Source organism: Sceloporus occidentalis, unplaced genomic scaffold, assembly GCF_023333645.1.
Source record: "Sceloporus occidentalis isolate IW3139 unplaced genomic scaffold, rSceOcc1.0.p SCAF_1, whole genome shotgun sequence".
Taxonomy (NCBI): Eukaryota; Metazoa; Chordata; class Lepidosauria; order Squamata; family Phrynosomatidae; genus Sceloporus; species Sceloporus occidentalis.
The window spans coordinates 272,565,909-272,587,012 of record NW_028316981.1 but is presented as its reverse complement, the minus strand read 5'-3'; the positions used below and the strand labels follow the sequence as shown (position 1 = coordinate 272,587,012).

The 21,104-nt window shown below is 39.8% G+C and overlaps 1 protein-coding gene across 1 annotated transcript in view; it reads right to left on the bottom strand.

The window, feature by feature from the left end:
• EDIL3 (EGF like and discoidin domains 3) overlaps nt 1–21,104 on the bottom strand; it is a 343,114-nt gene that overhangs the window by 7,883 nt on the left and 314,127 nt on the right. Inside the window, exon 10 of the mRNA XM_089493608.1 lies at nt 6,766–6,921. Within this exon, the coding sequence (XP_089349734.1) occupies nt 6,766–6,921 (156 nt within the window). The remainder of the gene's footprint in view (nt 1–6,765; nt 6,922–21,104) is intronic.

The window sequence follows — 21,104 nt, the reverse complement described above, 5'->3', positions numbered from 1 at the left end:
TTATTGCACTGTGGTTAGGGGATTTCTTTCAGTTAATATATCTATTGCTGGAAAATAAGATTCATCTGACGCTCACATTTTAATATTTTTCTCATTAGGAAAATACAATTCCTCTTTCCATTTTGTTATTACTGCTGTTAGCATATTCCTATTGTTATCTGGAATTATGCACGGAAGTTCTACATGTATGTTATGGATATGTTTGCTATGCTTACACAAAAATATTACTCCCCTCATATTTTATTTCCCTTTTATTGGCTTAACCCATACCTCACAGGCATGGTAAGTGATGTCATCTATATAATACATAACGTGGAAACACATTTATATAAAGTTGCAGAGACCATAAGCTCATCCTCATTACCATTGTTACAGGTTTTTGTTTTGTTTTGCATTTTTGGCATCTTATGAACATGTCTTTTTTACTGTTTCATAAGGACCTCTTTTATAACCTGAAATATAGCGGGTTTCAAAGTGCAAAGAAGCCAGAGAAGTAGGTATCCTCATTTCCTGCACATTTTCAGTAGGAGTCTGTTAGGTGCTCCTCCTGCTGCTCATCCATCATTGTATGTGTGGCTAGATCTTGTAGACATGCAGGAGAGGGTTTTATAACCATAGCACATTTTTCTAATTTGACACAGGGATTTCTTTCTGGGACCCTACTGTGATTTCCCCCCTCAAATCACAGCTTGCAGAAGCTTGAAAAACAAATGGAACTTTCAGCAAGTATGGTGCCAATTATTCCAGCAAAGAATGTACAGTGATCTACTGACCTCTAGTTGAGAAAAACAGGATCACCATTTATTTAGTCTTTAGGTCTTCCCCTGCCCTCCAAAAATGTAATTTCTTCACCATGCCTCAATTTTAGCTATTTCCTGCTCAGTCCAAATACAGAGACAGCATTCACATATATCCCCATTTCTAACCATTTAAAGTGAACAAGAAAAGCAGCATTATAAAGGTGCATTTTTGCAACTCCCCTGGGCTGCTTCCCTAGAGACTCTCCACACTGATTTAATCTCAGACAACTGGTAGTTAGAGTGGCAAACACCTGATAGAAACAGCAGGAGCTACTGTTCTTTTCACATTTCTCTCCATTGAAAAGTGTGTGACTAGAGCTGAAACATAGAATTGCAAAATACAGAATTTTAGAGTTGCAAGGTATCTCAAAAGGCATCTTGTCCAACCCTCTGCCAATTCAGGAACCAACTACTAAACATCTCTCCATCTTATAGGAGAGGCAGGGCAATAATAATAATAATAATAATAATAATAATAATAATAAATGTGACTATCTAAGTTCTGTATAAATACTTTTAATGACAGAGAGCCCAACATTTTTCAAGGTGCAAAACTAGTCAAAACACTAATTTTAGCAACTTGCTTTTTTTAAAAAGTATATTTTTGGCTACCCTTTCAATGATTTTTAGCTGTAAAGGATTAAGTCCTCCTTAATCAATTATGCAAGTCTTGTTAAATGGATCACAATGTCATAAAAGGGTGTCTTTAGATATTATCACTGGTACTAAGTTAGAGCTGTAAAGCTGGACTGCTCCTCCATCTTCAAAATAGGTCATTTAAGCTGCAGTCCACTCAGAGAGCAATCTCTTCTGAATGCAGTGGATTGCATCCAGGTTCAGGCCAATGGAATGGCATCTCCATTGGCTTCCCTGCTTCTTCTCCCTCACAGTGGTTCCTCATCCTCCTGAAATACTGCACAGGGATTCTGCTGAATGGGAAAAGCTGTGTGAGTAGAAGCAGGGAATATCAGAAAATTGGGCAATGACAGCTTCCATAAGTTAAGTTCCCAGATCAGTAAGGCAACAAAGTTAGTGTAATCTTTAAAGGAGAAATCGAAGGGGATGAATCTGGTTTGGGTAGCATAAAGTTCAGAGGTGAGCATAAAATTCAGAATTAAACCTGGAGTGAATTCACTGGGGAAATGGGACTGACCAGCCACTACTGTACCAATATTGTCTGTTTAATTTTCAGGGAACCCTCTTTTTCTCTATATCCAGCCTATCCCATTCAGCAGGGTATACTACTTTGATGGATCTTTTTAGGACAGGTGTAGATATGATCTACCCAGACACAGTGACTGGAGCTGATGCAGATGTGACCTGTCCTTTCAAAGAAGTTGCACTTTGTTTAATAGCAGTTATTGGCATCTATCTCTTTCCTTCACTTCCATTTTGCAATACTTTTCCTTTCAGTTAGGTGTTTAATATACGATATTAAAGGTAAAGGTAAAGGTATTCCCCATTGACAAGGTTGTCAAGTCATGTCCGACCATCAGGGTCAGTGCTCTTCTCCATTAATAAGCCGAAGAGCCAGCACTGTCATAGACTACTAGACTAGATCTAGACTAGATCACATGGCCAGCTTGATTGCACAGAATGCTGTTTACTTTCCTACCGGAGTGGTACCTATTTATCTACTTGCATTTGCATGTGTTTGAACTGCTAGGCTGGCAGAAGCTGGGACTAGTGATGGGAGCTCACCCCATCATGTGACACCTATGCCTCGAATTGCCAACCTGTCGATCTTGCGATCAGCACAATCAGCAGCTTAACCACTTGAGCCACCACATACAATATTAGGCTTAGATAAAACACTTCAGCTCATTATGTTGGGGAAAAGAGAAAAATAGTATTCAAACACAGCAATAATCTGGTCTCTTTCTGTATGAAAATATAGTAAGTATGGGCACTGGAGGTAAAAGACATGGAGATTGTTTGCCACTATAGACAAGAGGGAAAACACTTTGACTTCTTTCTTTCTTAGTGGAAGATCTGCTACTGCTTCAAAACTTTTGTGGAATAGGAAATTCCAAAAATGAATCTCATTTTAGCAAGGGATAAATTACCCTTTGAAAGTGGAGACAGAGGGAAGAACACTAAATCTGGCAGAAAGGTATGTTTAAAATTTACGCTGCTTATTGAAATCTATGTTATTTTATGACTGTTTTACGCTGCTTTGGCAGCAAATCACTAGCCTCTTCGAAAACTGTTTCCCAGCATTCCAAATGTTGGAGGAACAAAAGAGGATGAATAAAAGAAAGAAAGGATGATAAAAAGATATCGATACACCGTGACTTCCAAATGTCCTCCCTGCAACTGTTATTATTAGAGCACCACTAGAAACCCCAGGAAGAAAATAAGTGAAGGCTTCACAGATGGAAACAAAAGATTTTCTTTGCTTCAGGTTGAAATTTGAGGGTTGTAAGGTGAACATTATGGGTCATTGATATAGATATATATCCAAGCCCAGAATGTAATTATGTTTCAGAAGGAAACTGCAGATACAACTCTGAGTTGCAACAGGAATATAATTTGTTGAGACCCTAGAGTTTCTTCTAAAGTTGCCTGCCAGCTGCAGGACATCATCTTACTCTTCAAATGAGTGTTTGCACTCACAGAATCACAATAAAGATGTGTCTTTTATATTATGCATGCAGGATGTTCTAAAGCAGTGTTTTTCATTGTTCCCCAAGGTCTAGCCATGCGGCAATCAACCACACAGTTGGGAGAATGGAAAATTAACAGTGATGCCTGAGAAAAGTCTGTAAACTAGAATTAATTACATGGATGATACTGTTGAGCAAGATGATATTTATATTTAAATGAAGTTAGGCTTACCTGGATTAGGAGTGCACATATATATGTATTTTAATTTGCAATCCTATCATATTTATAAGGTGATCAGAGTTAAACTAACAGGTGGAGACCTCTGAATTTCCCATTATCTTATACTTTGTAGATTTGGCTTGGGAGAGTGCAAAATTTCCAGAAATATTAGAAATAAGTTAGCATTTCTTAACTCTATCTGAGGCTGAAGTGAAACCAATGAGAGCAAGCTAAATCTGTGTTTGTAGCTGTTAGTCTGGGTTTGAACTAAGAGTGAGAGGAGGAAAAGAGTAGAAATAGCTTTCTGTAGAAAATCCCATGGTTCTATGAGTTCACTTGGGAATAAGGAATATCTGATTAATGCTGTGGATCCTCATCCCATCATTAGCTTGTATCTGTGTGTAAATTGTTGTGTAACTGGGTAACTGGGGATTGGGAATACCTTGGAGGGACACATTTTACAACTGTCACCCTGTTCCTCATTCCCAAAACCATATTGGGATAGGACAATTTTATTTTTTGTAACAGCAGATAAATACTTTTTTTTGTTTCATTTTAACAGGACTTTGGAAACTGTCTGATGATGGAGGAAGGACTTTATTAAAATATGGCTGCATGACCCACCGCGCGGACCCTTTGCAGATTGGGGCAGGAGCAATATTGGCCCCACGGGAGAGTCTCCTTCCCAGGCTGCTCTGCAGTCAGGGTTCAGCCCATGAGGTTGGGGGCTACAGCCAATCAGGGATGGCCCAGATCCCATGTTGGCCAGTGCGCATGTGTGTTAGGCCCCTTTCTGGCAGGGGAAAGGGCATCTTCAGCCTGCCTGACTTTTCCCATGCCAGTCCTGCTTAGAGCCTCTCCCTATGTTCAGGTGTTGGTGCACTTCCCCTTTTTAGGCGGGTCAGGTTGGGGCACTTGTCTGTCACAACTTTTTGGAGATGGCAGCATGGGTCTGCGATCTGGACATCATTACCAGTGCTCTGTGTCATTGGTAATGCAAGAGAGTCCCCTTTTGGGACCTGAATGGCACTGTGATGGGTCACTAAGTGGAGATAGACACTTGCCAACATTCTTGGTGACAGAGAGCACCCTGGATAGTGGCCAGTGGTAACCTCTGTCATCTCTGGGGGTCCAGCATGGGGCCAGTCTTATGTTTATCATTCAGCAGTCAGGTTGGTCAATGCTAGTATCCCGACTTATGCTTTGGGCCAACCCTGTTTTTTCTCTGTGCTATAAACAATAAAGTTGTGGGCTTTCCTTCCATGTATGTCATCCCATGTTTCTTTGGCACCTTGGGACATCAGTCCTGCCTCTGCAATGTGCCTTATTGTCTATTTGTTGTATTTTAATGGACATGTGTTTGATTGTGTTTTAAATATATTGATAGTTAAATTACATTATAACTTCTGCATGTTTAGTGAGGTGGGCTTTTATCTTTATCTGTTTAGCTTTTGCTCTTGAGTCCCAAGAGAAAAGGGGACCTAATACAACTTACAAAAGCTTCAAACCCTAAACATGCAAATGTTAAAATATAATTTAACTATCAGTATCATTAAAAGCCTTTGCAAACTTTCTACCAAAAAATCCTAAAATGCCAAAAATCCTTGAACAATGCACAATAGTTATTGTAATCAGTGGGAAGAAACACACACACACACACACACACACACACACACACACACACGGGTGGAGAGTTACTTCTCTCCTTTAAAGCATGAAGAGGCTATGCAGGAGTGAAATAATCTTCCATGATGGCATAATATTGTAAGGACAGTAATAACTAAGAATGTGAGTTTGCATCTTAGAATTATTATTATTATTTTGTTTTGTTATATCCCAACTCAAGGTGGTGAACAATCAGACTAAAAGTGCTCTTATAATACATGGAAACAAAGGCAAAATGTAGACAAGGATTTAAAAAACAATCATGAGGACATATATGGCTCCCAAGAGTTGTGATTCTATATTTAAACAAGGTACAATCCATTACCACATCTTTTAAAGGGACAGAGGAGTTTCCCCCCAAAACCCCAGAAGTAGGTTTGCCTCCACTTCTGATTTTATTTTTGTTGCCTGGGAGGTGGAGATCAATGCAGCTATTGGGTCCTAGGGAAGGGAAACTGGCCCCTGGACCAAAAGAGCTCACCTATCCCTGAAGGCAAGGTAGATCACCATTTCTTATCAAGGCTATTCTTTTTCTTTAACTGACACAAACAAGTAAACAAAATTAATCATTTGGAATGGATGTTTATTAAAAATGCTCATGCATTCATGTATGTAGTTTTATATAGAGAAATGTAGTTGTCTGTGAGATGCACAGGGGAATTTCAGCAATGGTCTGAAATATATTCTGTACTCATAATCAACAAAGAAGAGTCAGCTAAGGTTTCCAACTAATTTTGGTTTTGAATGTCGATGAACCAAACCAAATTAAACCCAGGTAAACCCCTCATCCCTGGTTTCCTGGTAAAATATTTCAATATGTCACTGTATATGTCACTGAAACTGCATAGAATTGAGATAGTCTGTATGTTTGCCAATCTGGATTACTTCTCTAGCATTCAATGTTGTTGCAGCATGATTTAATCTGCATATGCATTTGTCACTTGCAGTGCAATTCTATGTATATTTACTCAGATGTCAATATCACTATATTCAATCAGGCTTGTTCCCAGAAATGTGTGGGTAAAAACACAGCATTAATTATTCTGGGCACCAGTGACATTTATGGGTAAAAGAGTTGCCATCTCAACCCTTTACTAACTAGTCTGAGAAATCATTTTTGTATAATTTTATATATACTATTTTAACATATGCATTTGCTTATAATTTGGCTTTTTATTAATTGCTCTTATTCCTATTTTACCATATATAAAATGAATTTAATAATTTTAAAAAGTGTTTTCCTTTAGACAGAGAAATACATATCTATATATGTTCCAAATGTTTTTTAAAAATTAATTGGGCACTATATATGACATGATTTCTTTCTATTCACCTTGACTTTTAGCCGTAGAACCTTTAGCATGAAAATCCCATAAACCAGAGAGCATACATTAACCTGCAGGCTACCAGCTCCGAGATTACCAGGGATGTAGCTCCTATAAAAATGCTTTCCAAATATCAATTGCCTCATTACCTTATCCTTTTTTTGCTTTTCATCCTGATATATGGTCCAGTGCTCTCCATCATGGCTGTAGGCAAGTTTATAGGAGCCCACAAACTGTACATGACCAAAATCTTTAGCTCCTTGAGTAATAATGCCTGTCACTTTTGTAGGAACAAGAAGATCAATCTAGAAATGAAAAACAAATACAACATTGAAAAGTTAAAATAGCCTGAGTTCTCTAATTCATTTTGTTTGGGTTTTTTTTTTAAAGCTTAGATTTTGTTGCCACAAAAGATCTGAGAGCAAAGAACAAACCGAACAATGAATGTTATTTGAGAAACCCATTGGTATCTTTAGTATATTAGATGAATACAGACATATTTTTAACTATCAATCAAGTTAGTTCTCCCATTTGAACTATTCTGGGACAGCATTTCAAGGAACATAGGAATAAGTGGAAATATCAGTATGAGGTCTAAGATAAAGAGACTACCTTAAAAGATATGGGAGAATCATAATGAAATCGGTTAACCCAATACTAAAACCAGTGGAAATGTTGGGCAAATGTCTCTTTGTTGAAGACTAATTACAATATCTCTTTGTTGGAAACTAATGACAATAGTATCAGATCCTGCATCAGGAGATGTAGCTGCAAAGACATAGCCACAACTCTATAGCTACATCTCCTGATGCTACCTCCCCAAACATACCTTTTAAGCAGGTTGATCATCACCCCAACATAGCAATTTTCATATTGCTAGAGGGGTGGGGACCATGACAGGCATCTGCATGACTTCACCTATAGCAAATGGCATGACTCATAGAATCACAGAATCATAGAACCATAGAGTTGGAGGAGACTACAACGACCATCCAGTCCAACCCCCTGCCATACAGGAAATCTCAATCAAAGCATCCCCAACAGATGGCCATCCAGCCTCTGTTTAAAGACCTCCAAGGAGGGAGATTTCACTACACTCCGAGGGAGTGTGTTCCACTGTCGAACAGCCCTTACTTTCAGGAAGTTCCTCCTAATGTTGAGCTGGAATCTCTTTTCCTGGAGCTTGCATCCATTGTTCCGGGTCCTGTTCTTGCTCCCTCCTCAATACGACATCCCTTCAAATATTTAAACAGGGCTATCATATCACCTCTTAACCTTCTCTTCTCCAGGCTAAACATCCCCAGCTCCCTAAGTCATTCCTCGTAGGGCATGGCTTCCAGACCCTTCACCATTTTAGTTGCCCTCATTTGGACATGCTCCAGTTTCTCAACATCCTTTTTGAATTGTGGTGCCCAGAATTGGACACAATATTCCAGATGGGGCCTGACCAGAGCAGAATAGAGGAGCACTCTTAATTCACTTGATCTAGACACTATACTTCTATTGATGCAGCCTAAAATCGCATTGGCCTTTTTAGCTGCCGCATCGCACTGTTGACTCATGTTCAATTTGTGGTCTACTTGGACTCCTAGATCCCTTTCACATGTAGTCTCCTTCAGCCAGGTGTCGCCCATCCTATATCTGTGCATTTCATTTTTCCACCCTAAGTGCAGTACCTTACATTTCTCCATGTTGAAATTCATTTTGTTAGCTTTGGCCCAGCTTTCTAATTTATTAAGGTCATTTTGAATTTTGATCCTATCCTTTGGGGTATTAGCTGCTCCTCCTAGTTTGGTGTCATCTGCAAATTTGATAAGTATGCCCCCAATTCTTTCATCCAAGTCATTGATAAAGATGCTGAATAGCACTGGGCCCAGGGCAGAGCTCTGTGGGACCCCACTGGTCACTTCTCTCCAGGATGAAAAAGAGCCATTATAATAATAGGATTTATTGATATGCTGCCCAATCACTGGGAATCCAGGCGGCTTACACCAGAGGGGGCAATAGAAGGTTCCCTGCCCTCAGGCTTACAATGTAAAAATTGAGCACCCTCTGGGTTCGGCCCGTCAACCAATTACAAATCCATGTAACAGTTACTTTGTCTAGTCCACATTTCACTAGCTTGTTTGCAAGAATGTCATGGGCAACCTTGTCAAAGGCCTTACTGAAATCAAGATATACTATATGCACAGCATTCCCTTCATCTATCAAGCTGGTAATTTTATTTTAAAAAGAGAGATTAGATTTGTCTGGCATGACTTGTTTCTCTGACTTTTGTCTTTTTGTGATTATGGAATTGCCTTCTAGATGTTGACAGACTCTCTGTTTTATGATCTGCTCTAGATTCTTTTCAGGTATTGATATCAGACTAACTAGATGATAATTGTTGGGATCCTCTCCCCCCTCTTTTTTTTAAAGATAGGGATGACATTTGCCCTCCTCCAGTCTGCTGGGACTTCTCCTGTTTTCCAGGAGTTTTCAAATATTATTGCCAATGGCTCTGATATTACATTTGCCAGCTCTTTTAATACCCTTGGATGTAGTTCATCTGGTCCTGGAGACTTATAGTCATTTAGATTAACCAGGTATTCCTGTACTATCTCTTTACTTATTATGTGCTGAAATTGCCCTATTCTGTCCTCTGCTCCATTATCCTCAGGTTGAGCACCCTTTTCCTTTTCTAAGAACACTGAGGCAAAAAAGGTGTTGAGTAATTCTGCTGTTTCTCTGTCCCCTGTTAGCATTTTGCCATCTTCTCCATGCCGTAGACTCATCCCTACTTATCCACTTGCCCCTGAAAATAGCTATGTGTGGTGGCTGCACTGCTTAAAAGTTAAGTTGGTGTTAGAGGGTATGGCTGTTAGAATTGCAAGACTGGAAAGATGTGTAGAAGAGGAAGAGTCACTAGAGGAGGAGTGTAAGAGAAACAGAGGATGAAGGTTAAGTATGTGGAGAAGGCAAGAGTATGTAAGTAGAAGAGAGAGAGAGAGAGAGAGAGAGAGAGAGAGAGAGAGAGAGAGAGGATTATGAGGTATGGGTGTAAGAAGAGCTTAGAAAGTTATTAGGAGTGGGTAGCTAACCTCAAGATAGGATAAGGAGTGGAATGTTAGAAATTATTATAAATGAAACCTCTGATTTTGAAATGAGTGACCACAAATCTGATGTATTAGATTTCTCTCCAATTTGATTGCAGATGTTGAATGGATATTACTGTGTTTTGTTTATGTTTAATGTTTGTTTTTGTCTCTTTTTTAACACTCAATAAACTTTATAAACATTTTTTTTTAAAAAAAGTTAAGTTGGGAGAGGAGACTTTTGGTTGTTGTGTGGTTGGAAGATACTTCTGACCTATACAATGGCCATAAAAGTGAATTGTGATACAGTGAGTTTTACATCACAATCCATGTACTGGATGCTAGCCATTTATCAGTCCATTTGTTTTTTATAGGTTTTTTTTTAAGCGGGGAGAGGGGTGTTGCTTCTGATCTAAATTACCACATTTTGATTCTATCATATCAGTATAGGATAACCCCAGAAACTTAACTTTACCAAAAAAGGTGGCAATCCAACATCCTCTCAGCATAGCATAAATATTGGTATGCTGAGACATGTTGTACTGGTACTACACAACCCACATGCAAAATAGCAAAACCTACAGTTTTTGATGACAATTAGCAGTTGATAATTTATGAAGTGAAAAATGCACACATGATTGTATGAGTCTGTGTTTCTCCTGTCCTTCAGCACCCTCCTAATGCCAGTGCTGTTTTTTTTTTAAATAATAAAACCATCTAGAGAACAAGGAGGAAAAGGCAATGGGTTGAGTGGGCTCAAAAATACTGGCATGGACTTTGTTAACTACGGTATGCCTGTGTATGATTAAACACCAAAGTTACAGTCTTTCATTTTTTGTAATTTTGTTCCAAAAGACTGACAGAGAGGAAAGCGTACAGGAAGGAGATAAACCTATTTGAAATGTCACATTGGAAAAGAGTTTTATAGATACAATGGACTTGGAAAAAGACAAATAAATGAGTCTGAGCACACACTGGAGGCCAAAAGATTAAACTGTGGCTGTCATGCTTTGGACAAAGGAGACATGATGGCTCACTGGAAAAGATGATAATGGTATGTAAAGTTATGGCAATAGCAAAAGAGGTAGACCACACTACAGCTGGACTGATTCAGGCAAGCGAACCAGGGCCATGAATCTGCAAGACCTGAGCAGAGCAGCTGATGACCAGGAAGCTGGAAGTCTCTCTTTCACAAGGTCACCATAAATTGAAGTTATGGTGAAATAATAACAAATTAAAAAAAGTTGAGATGAAACAATAACCCTCTTTAATGAGATGTAGATTGCAGTTCATATCCTTTTATCCATATGTCTCTTCATCAGCATTTTTGTTAGTTGCTAAAATAATAATCATGAAATAAATTTGGCTGTATTGTGGTATGCCTGATTTATTGGTAAACAAAAAATCCTCTGCTTAAACTACCTTGTAAATATTGTTAATGATGTAATTATTTGTTCTCTTTGCTTTGTAATTGAATCTCAACTGTGCATTATCATTGTCAGAAAGATTTTATTGTTGTTGTTGTTGTAGCCCAGAGCAAACCGTCTACTGTTGATGGACCCATATGACAACTGTCTCTAGACTGTGGTTTTCTTCTTGGAATAGCACCAGGAGAAAAATAAGTCAGTGTTTTAGAATGATAAACCCATGTTAAGTGTAAGCCTGGGGGCCATATGAGAAAGGATTTACAATGTGTGTGTGTGTGTGTGTGTGTGTGAGAGAGAGAGAGAGAGAGAGAGAGAGAGAGAGAGAGAGAGAGAGAGTATAGTCAGCTCTTGCCATTCACGGGCTTGCCATCTATGCATTTGAGAATTTGCAGATGGCCTTGCCCCATTCACCTCAATGGAGGTGCATCGAAGTGGCCATGCCAGTGCAGTTGTGCATACCGTGCGCCACCATTGAGAATAATGGGACTTGTGGTCCTGTGTTTTTTGTTATCTGTAGGGGGCCCAGAATGGAACCCCCATGGATACAAAGGGCTGACTGTAGTTTATGAGATAGCACATCTCATAAGAAGCTACATTATTCAATTAATTTGTCTTAGTTACATTTATATATTTTCATTCTTTGCTCATTTGGCACACATTACCTGGCATACGTGACTTCCCACTTGCAGGCCCGTCCTCACCCCATTACCTTCTCAACAATCCTGTGAAGTAGCTAGGCTCACAATAAGTGAGGTTCATGGCTCATGGGTTCTACACTCTTAATCTCTATAATCCTAGTCATTCTAACCACTAGTTAGGGATAGGCCTTACCATCAGTCCCTCTAGCCCACTATTGCTACTCTGATCGGTTGTAACTCTCCAGGTTGTCAGACTGAGTGCTTTGTCATCACCTGCTACTTTTATCGGAGAGGCCAGAGATTGAACAAGGCACATATGTATGCAAAAGATGTTTTCCAGCACTGAGACAGTCTTTTTATTTTATTTTGAGCACAATACTGACATCTTTTAGATAATGCATGGGACAAGCTCACAAGGCTTTTGGACTTGTTCTTTTAAATAATAAAACATTTGCTACTAGGATGTTTTTAATGTCTTTGGCTCCAAATGATAATAAAGCTTTATTACCTTTTTAATCCTTTGAATATTAAGACAATGTTCCTCTGTTTTGAATTTAAATGTGAAGCACTCTGAATGTCATAGCTTCATAAATGTTACTTACATTGCTATTAAGAATACCATTAGAAAGATTTTTTTCTGAACACACACACACAAACACACATGGATTTTCTTAATATAATGACATTAATAAAAGCTAAGATTATTACTTTCTGGACTGGGTTAGTACCAAGGTTAAGGTTGATTCATACAACTGACATGGCTCCCTCCTATGGAATTCTTGTGGCACCAGAGCTCTCTGACAAAGAAAGCTAAATTTCTCACAAAACTACTACAGTGGGACCTTGTTATCTGCTGGGGTTTGGTTCCAGGACCCCCCGTGGATAACAAAATCCACGGATGCTCAAGTCCCATTAAATATAATGGCATAGGGAAATGGTGTCCCATAAATAAAATAGAAAAATCAAGGTTTGCTATTTGGAATTTATAATTTTTTTAATATTTTCAATCTGTGGATGCTTGAATCCATGGATAAAAAACCTGTGGATAAGGAGGGCTGACTGTATTTCTAGAATTCTATGGCATTGAGCCATGGCAGTTAAAGTAGCATCAAACTGAATTATTTATGCATAATTGCGTAATTAGCACAGATGTAGGCTAAGGCAGGATACAACTGCCCAAAAAGGACGATCTCCCGGTGCCTAGTTTTGGTTCGTGGGGAAGCCGCAGCCTCCAAAAGGCAGGGCTTCTCCACGGACCAAAAAGAACCTGTGAAAAGCAGGTTCTTCTTGTGACGCCATTATATTGCAGTGCGCCAATGGCACGTGATGAGGGTGTCCTTTTCAACCTGTCTGGACTGGGCCTTAGTTAATTCAGCAGGGAGAGAGGAAAGGAAGGGGCAGAATGTTCCCTTCCCAGTAGACTCAGGCAAAAACAAAATGTGGTAGCCTTTCCTAGCTTCAGTGTTCTTCCTCATTAATACCTTTTGCCATCTTGATCACACTCTGATGTTGTTTGGCTACACATATCCTAGTGTTCATGTGTGAAATGTTGGATGGTATGTCAGTGCCTTGGAAACTGTAGTTCAGAGAAATGTGTGAAGGCTCCCTAGCAGAGAATTATAAGTACCTTACAATTATAAGTACTTTATAAATGTAAATCTCATTCCTTAGAAATGAGCCATGATAATTTAAATAGTGTGAAATAATTGTGAAGTACAGATACACCATGTGTTGAGTTATTGATCTGACAGTTTATCCACTGATAGGGTCTCACTGAACTTTTACAGGGATATTTGGAGTAATAACAAAATCTGATATGTGAAAAAAAGGCTGCCCTTGCCTGCAGACCTCAAAACTCTTGAACATGTTATATGTAGCTCATTCCTGTTTCAGCACATCTTATGCATTTAACACCAGTTATTGCTTCTAAATACACATAAGTAACTCTAGAATAGTTCATTAAAGCATTCAAATCACTGAAGGTTCTTTGAAAATCACAACCTTTAAATAAGCATCCATGCAACCCATAAACTCCAACCAAAATACAACAGAAACCTACCACAAGGACTGGAAAAGCCATTTAAGTTGTAGATAGTGTGGTGTAATGTAACTTAACTTACTTTAAACAGGCACACTTCATAAATAATTTACACAATATTTCCCGAATCTCTGAACAGTTAAGTTTATTTAAATAATGCAACTGACATGCAAACATCTCAGAGAAGTCTATCACAAGACTTATGACATTTCGAAAATAAAAGTTAGTGAGTTTAGCGATTAGGTTTTCCCCCTTCCCGCAATGCTACGCAGTCTCTTTTATGAGTTGCAGACATATCAATGAACGCTATGAAAGAAAAATTAAAGCAAAGAATAAAAGGCAAAATGTTGGCTTTCTTGCAAGTTGACACTTACACTCCTACCGACATTACCAACTCAGACAATATTTCCATAAATTACATTCATTTTATGCACTTTAAATGCATTTCCAGTAGCAGATGCCCTACTTACATATTATGAATGCATTTCTCTGCATATTGAATCACTGGAGGTGTTACTGGTGGATCAGAATAAAAGCATCTTTGGCACACCTTTCCTAGGAGGGGTGTGTCATATCATATTGCATTTGCCCAGGGGGAGCTCCAGGAGATATTCTGACACACCTTTGGTATCTCTCTAACAGGTGCTTCTTCTGTTTGAAGGTATATGAATGTCTATAATATAATTTGCCCACTCTCTGTCCTCCTTCAGGAGCTATTTTTAAATGAGCACCAGAGTGCTTTCTCTTGATCCCTTTGAGAGAACTACAACTGACTGAGAATGTAACAGGCAAATTTATGTGCACTGGGACAAGTGGCAAGCCTAATGTCCTTGAAATGTCACATTTTAACAAATCAGCTCTATCCCCCTTCTCTTCATAATAGCAATTCGTAGCATTCATGTCAAGGTAAGGGACAGTCTTAGATTTTCATTCTCATAATCCTTCACTGTTGGCTAAACTAGACAGAACTGATGACAGTCACAGTTTTATAACATCTGAAGGGCTACATTTGAACCATTGTACCATGCTGGCTCTTATACTATAGAGCACCTCTAAAAATATAATTTGAAAAAGGGGACGTAGGAAGAAACATTTTGCACTAACCTGCAATGTGCTAAATAATCATCCTGGTAAAAACTGGTACACAGTGTGGGAACATGATTTTAACAAATCCATCAGAGCTGAGAATCCTTGATCCTCTAGATGTTTTGAACTTCAGATTTTTTTCATCCTCACCAAGCGTGAGTTACAGTCTATGGAAATTGTAGCCTGAAACACCTGGATGGCCAAAGTCCCTTACCCCTGCATTGCATTCTCAGATCCATTTCCCAAGTGGCAAATTTAATCTCAAGCCATTGGTACCTAACCTAATTTAGGCATGAACTCTGGCTAGGCAAAGGAGAAAGGCCCCCTACTCTTTGAACTACCTTTTGCATCTTTTCAGTCTCCAACATAAATTAATTCTCACAGGTCACAATAGCAATTGTTTCTAGAAACTGAGAGGGAGATGTGTGTATGGGACAAATGGTGTTTTGCCTTTGCTCAAGATAGATCAAGGGAGAGAAAGAGAGGGAGAGAGTGAACTGGGGAGGAATGTACAAGAAACAGCTTTACATAATACTTTTACAATGAATGGTAAAGCATTACATTGTATGTTAATTATTGTCAGATTATTATTCCTCCTTACTACTGAAGGCAAAAGATGAGTAATAGTTCTATGTTGGAATTTTTACATACCCTTTATAATGCATAAATTATATCTGTGGAAATAGGAAATAGGACTCTAAAAGCCCTAAAATAACATTTTAAAGCAGCCTTTAAAAGAATGACCCAATAATCCCCAATCTCACTATGATTACCTAAAGTAAAAGATTATATGCCTCAAAGATATTTAGACTTGCATTTTCTTAGACCCTTGGATAAAATGAATGTCAAGGTATATTACTGTTTAGTATATAAATTGTACTGTTTCCTTTGAAAATTTATATCTTGATCTGGAATCTATTTAAACCATGTTATTTGGCTGCAAGATAATAGGTAGTATGGTGTTAATTATGTTTACTTAGAGAGAAGTGTCCTGCTTACTTCTGAGACAGCAAGTCAGTAAGAGTAAACCAAAGATTGCTATCCAAAATATACAGGGGGTGATTTTTGTAGAATGACTTCTGATAAACAAATTTCATTCATGTTCATTCAGAACTATGTTCCAATTAGTTCATTCCAATCAGGTTCACAGATGGCAGTGAGAATCCATTCTGCTTAAATGTGAAGTGGATCATAGTGATAGTCTGTACACTATGGAGCAATCTACAAATGATGGCACATGTTCTATGTATTAAAGTACAGAACTGGTTTCACCATACAGAAAGAGAAATGTACATCCAATAATATCTAATTTAGTCCTTAGAGACAGCTATACACTTCTTTAAATAGTTGTTTTACTTCTGCTACATCAACATTGCCATCTACACCACTACCATTTTTATAGTGAATCATAGCAATAATTACAAGACCGTGTATGATAAATTAAAACAAACAAATGTAAAAAAAATCACAATGAAAACAAGTAGTTTAATAACACAAGCTGGAATTTTAGCAGCATCATAAGGTGACTTTCCCGATAAATAACCTGCAAATTACCAAGGGTGACCAAAATGGCCAGACAATGTCTATATGGGTTGGCCCTTACTTTGAAATATGCTGTACTGAAATGAGAGGGTCTTATTTTCAGCCAAATGTAGTAAAGGATGCTAGACTTGAGGCTGATCTCTGCTCTATAAATTCTCACTGAACCTTATGGTACTGGCACACAGAAGATTGCTTTACTAATTGCAGTAATAAATAGTGATTAGCAATGAATGGCTCCTCATCAGGGCATGGTGTTCCTATGCAAATAGGGTCCACACATTATAGAACTGCAGCAGCATAGCTTTTAACATAGAAATATTGTCAAGTTCCCAGTCCAACAACAACAAAAACAAAAACCCCAGTAACTTCCTTTTGTTTATCTATGCCTGACAATAGTTATCTCTTTGAGTGAACTATTACCTAACTATAATATCTTTATGTTATTAAAACAGTTGAGACCAAATGGAAGCCACTGCTATCAGTGATATAAAACTGAGCATAAAAAGTGATGCAGTAACACCAAGTACCAAAAGATAGTATGAAAGCTGGAAGACTGTTCATATCAGACCAGCATCATCATCACTGAGCCAGTGTGCTATAGTGGTTTGATCATTGAACTACGACTCTGGAGAACAGAGTTGAATTCCCTGCTCAGCCATGGAAACCTACTGGGTGACCTTGGGTGAGTCACAAACTTGCAGCCCTAGGAAATCCTGTAATATGCCAGTGTGATGATGCACATATTCTGCCTTGAGTCAGAATATCACAGCTTTTTTGCTCCATTTTTTTTGTCCCAGTGCATGGCTTCATTTCACTTTCCACTCAGTTTCACTTCATGCATTGTCTAAACAGCCAGGCTTCAAAGCGGTTAGAAGCCACTTTATTTGGCCAGTACGGATCACCCCATAGTCTTGATTTTACCTGTTGGGTCTAGAATATCTTACTTTTTAATGTTGTTGTTGTCATTGTTGTTGCATGATTTCAAGTCATTTCTGACTTATGGTGAGCCTAAGGCAATCTATCCCATCTTCCATCCACCTTGTTAGCCCAAATGAACCGAAGTTCATCCCAACCATACCACAGACCCTTACTTTGCTCCTTTGTAACGCCAGGCCGGTGAGGAACAAATCGCATATAATCTATGATTTGCTGGAGGAGGAGAATGCTGACCTGGCTTGCCTTATGGAAACCTGGCTGGGAAAGGATAGCAGTGTGACCTGGGCTAAGGCCCTCCCAGCAGTTTATACCATTAAGGAGCAAGTGAGGGAAAGTGGGCGAGGAGGAGAAGTAGCCTTGGTCCATAAATCTATCTTCACCCTGACCAGGAGACCTATTTGGAAAACAAAGCACATCAAGCGTATTTACCTGACTCTGATGGCTAGGGACTGTCTGGGGATTCTGTTGGTCTACCGTCCACCCCGTAGCCTAACAGACTCCCTGGCCGAGCTGACACAGACTCCCTGGCTGAGCTGGTATTGGAGTCTCCCAGGCTTCTCGTACTGGGAGACCTCAACATTCCCTTGTTGGCTCATTAGATCTGATGGGTGCAGCTCAGGAGTTCATGAGAACCATGACTACCATGGGCCTGTCCCAATTAGTCTGGTAATACACTTGATGTGGTTTTTAGTATGGAACAGGAATACCCGTGGGCAGAGGTAACTTGCACCTCTGCCCTGTCATGGATGGATCATTTTCTGGTCAAGGTGGGACTCAAGGTTACCACTCAGATCCCTCTTGGGGGTGGAGGACCCATTAGAATGGTCCACCCATGAAGGCTGATGGAACCCAAAAGGTTCCAGGAAGCCCTAGAGGGTTTTATGATTGGGAATGATGGTGATTCTGTCGAAGCCCTGGTTGATACCTGGAATAATGGTCTTACCAGGGCCATAGACACTATCGCTCCTGAGCGTCCTTTCCAGCCCTCTCCACATAAAAAACCTTGGTACACAGAAGATCTTTGCCAAATGAAGCAGGCTGCACAATGACTAGTACGCTGCTGGCAGAAACACCAGCATTTATCTGACAAGATGCTCCATAAGAACTCTTTAGATTCTTATGGAGTGGCAATAGATTCAGCAAAGAATTCTTTCCATTCTGCACATATTGCGTCTGCAGAGTCTCATCCAGCAGAGCTATTCAGGGTGATTAAAGAGTTAACCCAGCTGTCTCTCACCCAGAACCCTTTATTGACACCAACTAAAGCCTGCTGTGATGCTTTTAACAACTTCTTCGCAGAAAAAAATCTCTCCGATAAGGACTGATCTCGATGCTGGCATTATAACAGAAACAATAAGAGAGGTATCCAGTGACTCCGCAGACTGTCTTAAACTGGATCATCTTGACTTTGTAAATACTGATGAAGTGGACATGCTCCTTGTCCATCATGGTTGACCACCCAGGGAGGGGATGCAATAAAAACATAATTACAACTTATAATAAATGCATCCTTCCAGGAGGGAATATTTCCATCTAAATTAAAACAAGCAATAGTAAAACCGCTTTTGAAGAAACCTTCCCTAGATCCCTTGATGAGAAATAACTATAGACTGGTCTCCCTTTTACCATTCTTGGGCAATGTGATTGAGAGGGCAGTCGCCCTCCAGCTCCAGGATGTCTTGGATGAAACCGATTATCTGGACCCATTTCAAACTGGCTTTAGAGTGGGATACGGAGTTGAGATGGCCATGGTCGCCTTGGTTGATGATCTCTGTCTGGGCATCGACAGGGGAAGTGTGACCCTGTTGGTGCTCTTGGACATCTCAGCGGCCTTCGATACTATAGGCCATGGTATTCTTCTGGAAGGCCTGAGGGAATTAGGTATTGGGGGCACTGCGCTCCAGTGGTTCTGTTCCTACCTCTCGGACAGATTCCAGATGGTGAGGCTGGGGGATAGTTGCTCCTCTAAGAGAGAGCTGACATCTGGCATCCCTCAGGGCACCATTCTATCCCCCATGCTATTTAACATTTACATGAAGCCGCTGGGAGAGATCATCCAGAGACATGGGGCACTGTAATATCAGTACGCTGATGACACCCAGATTTATTTCTCTATGTCTCTGACTGATGCAGTGACTAGGGATGGCATCTCTCCTCTGGACGCCTGTCTAGGGTCAGTAATGGGCTGGATGAGGGAAAACAAACTCAGGTTGAATCCAGAGAAAATGGAGGTACTAGCAATAGGTTCCCTAGGTCCTGGAAAGGAAATTGGTTAACCTGTCCTGGATGGGGTCACACTTCCCCTAAAGGAAAAAGTCGCAGTTTTGGAGTACTCCTGGACTCATTGCTACAATTGTCATCTCAAGTAGATGCGACAGCCAGGAGTACTTGGTACCAACTTCGGTTGATATGCCAACTGCATCCCTACCTGGACCGTAAGGACCTTGAAGCAATGGTACTTGCACTGGTAATCTCTCACCTTGATTTCTGTAATTCACTCTACATGGGGCTACCTTTGTACCAAGTTCGGAAGCTTCAATTAGTACAAAACGCGACAGCCAGATTGGTCACTGGTTCTTCGAAATTTGACCATATAACACCTATTTTGAAAGATCTTCATTGGCTACCTATTAGCTTCCAGGTGCAATACCAGGTGTTGGTTATCACCTATAAAGCCCTACATGGCTTGGGCCTGAGTTACTTAAAGGAATGCCTCTCTCTGTATAATCTGCCCCACACTCTCAGAACCTCCGGGAAAAATCTGTTGGATGTACATCCAACCAGACTAGTCTCAACTTCTCAAAGAACCTTTACCTCAGTGGCTCTAAACTATGGAACAACCTCCTGGAAGAGATCCATCTTATTACCTCCTTGGAGGGTTTCAAGAGAGCAGTTAAGACGGATTTCTTCCGGCAAGCCTATCCACCTAATCTTCTGTAACGACATCATTCACTCTTCTATCCAGGATCAGAACATTTTATCTTATAAATGTTGACTGCACTGTTTTTAACTGTTTTAATGTTTGAAATTATATGTTTTATTCTTGTATTTTATTGTTACTGTTGGTTTGTAATCCCGCATCGATCCACCTGGGAGAGGCGGGAAAATACAAATAAATTTATCATCATCATCATCATCATCATCATCATCATCATCATCATCATCATCATCATCATCATCCTATTTTACACTTCCCCTAAAGGACTGTGTTTGTAGCTTGGGGATGCTTCTGGACTCGTCGCTTTGGCTGTCATCTCAGGTGGATGCGAGAGCCAGGAGTGCACATTATCAGCTTCGGCTGATTCGCCAGCTACAATCCTTCCTGGAACAGGAAAACCTAGGAATGGTTGTACATTCACTTGTAACCTCTCGTCTCGATTTCTGCAATGTGCTCTACATGGGGCAATCCTCATACCATGTTTGGAAGCTGCAATTGGTCCAAAATATGGCAGCCAGATTGGTGACAGGGAGTTCCAAATTTGATTCTATTCTATCTTAAAATCCATACACTGGCTGCCCATTAGCTTCCGGGCACAGTATAAGGTGTTGGTTATTACCTATAAAGCCCTACATGGCTTGGGCCCAGCTTACCTGAGGGAATGCCTCCTCCCATGTAATCCTTCCTGCACTCTCAGGTCCTCTGGGAAAAAACTACTGCAGTTAGAGAGAACTAGACTGAAGATGACTTCTCAGACGACGTTCTCTGTTGCCACTCCAAAAATCTGGAATGACCTGCCAGATGAGATC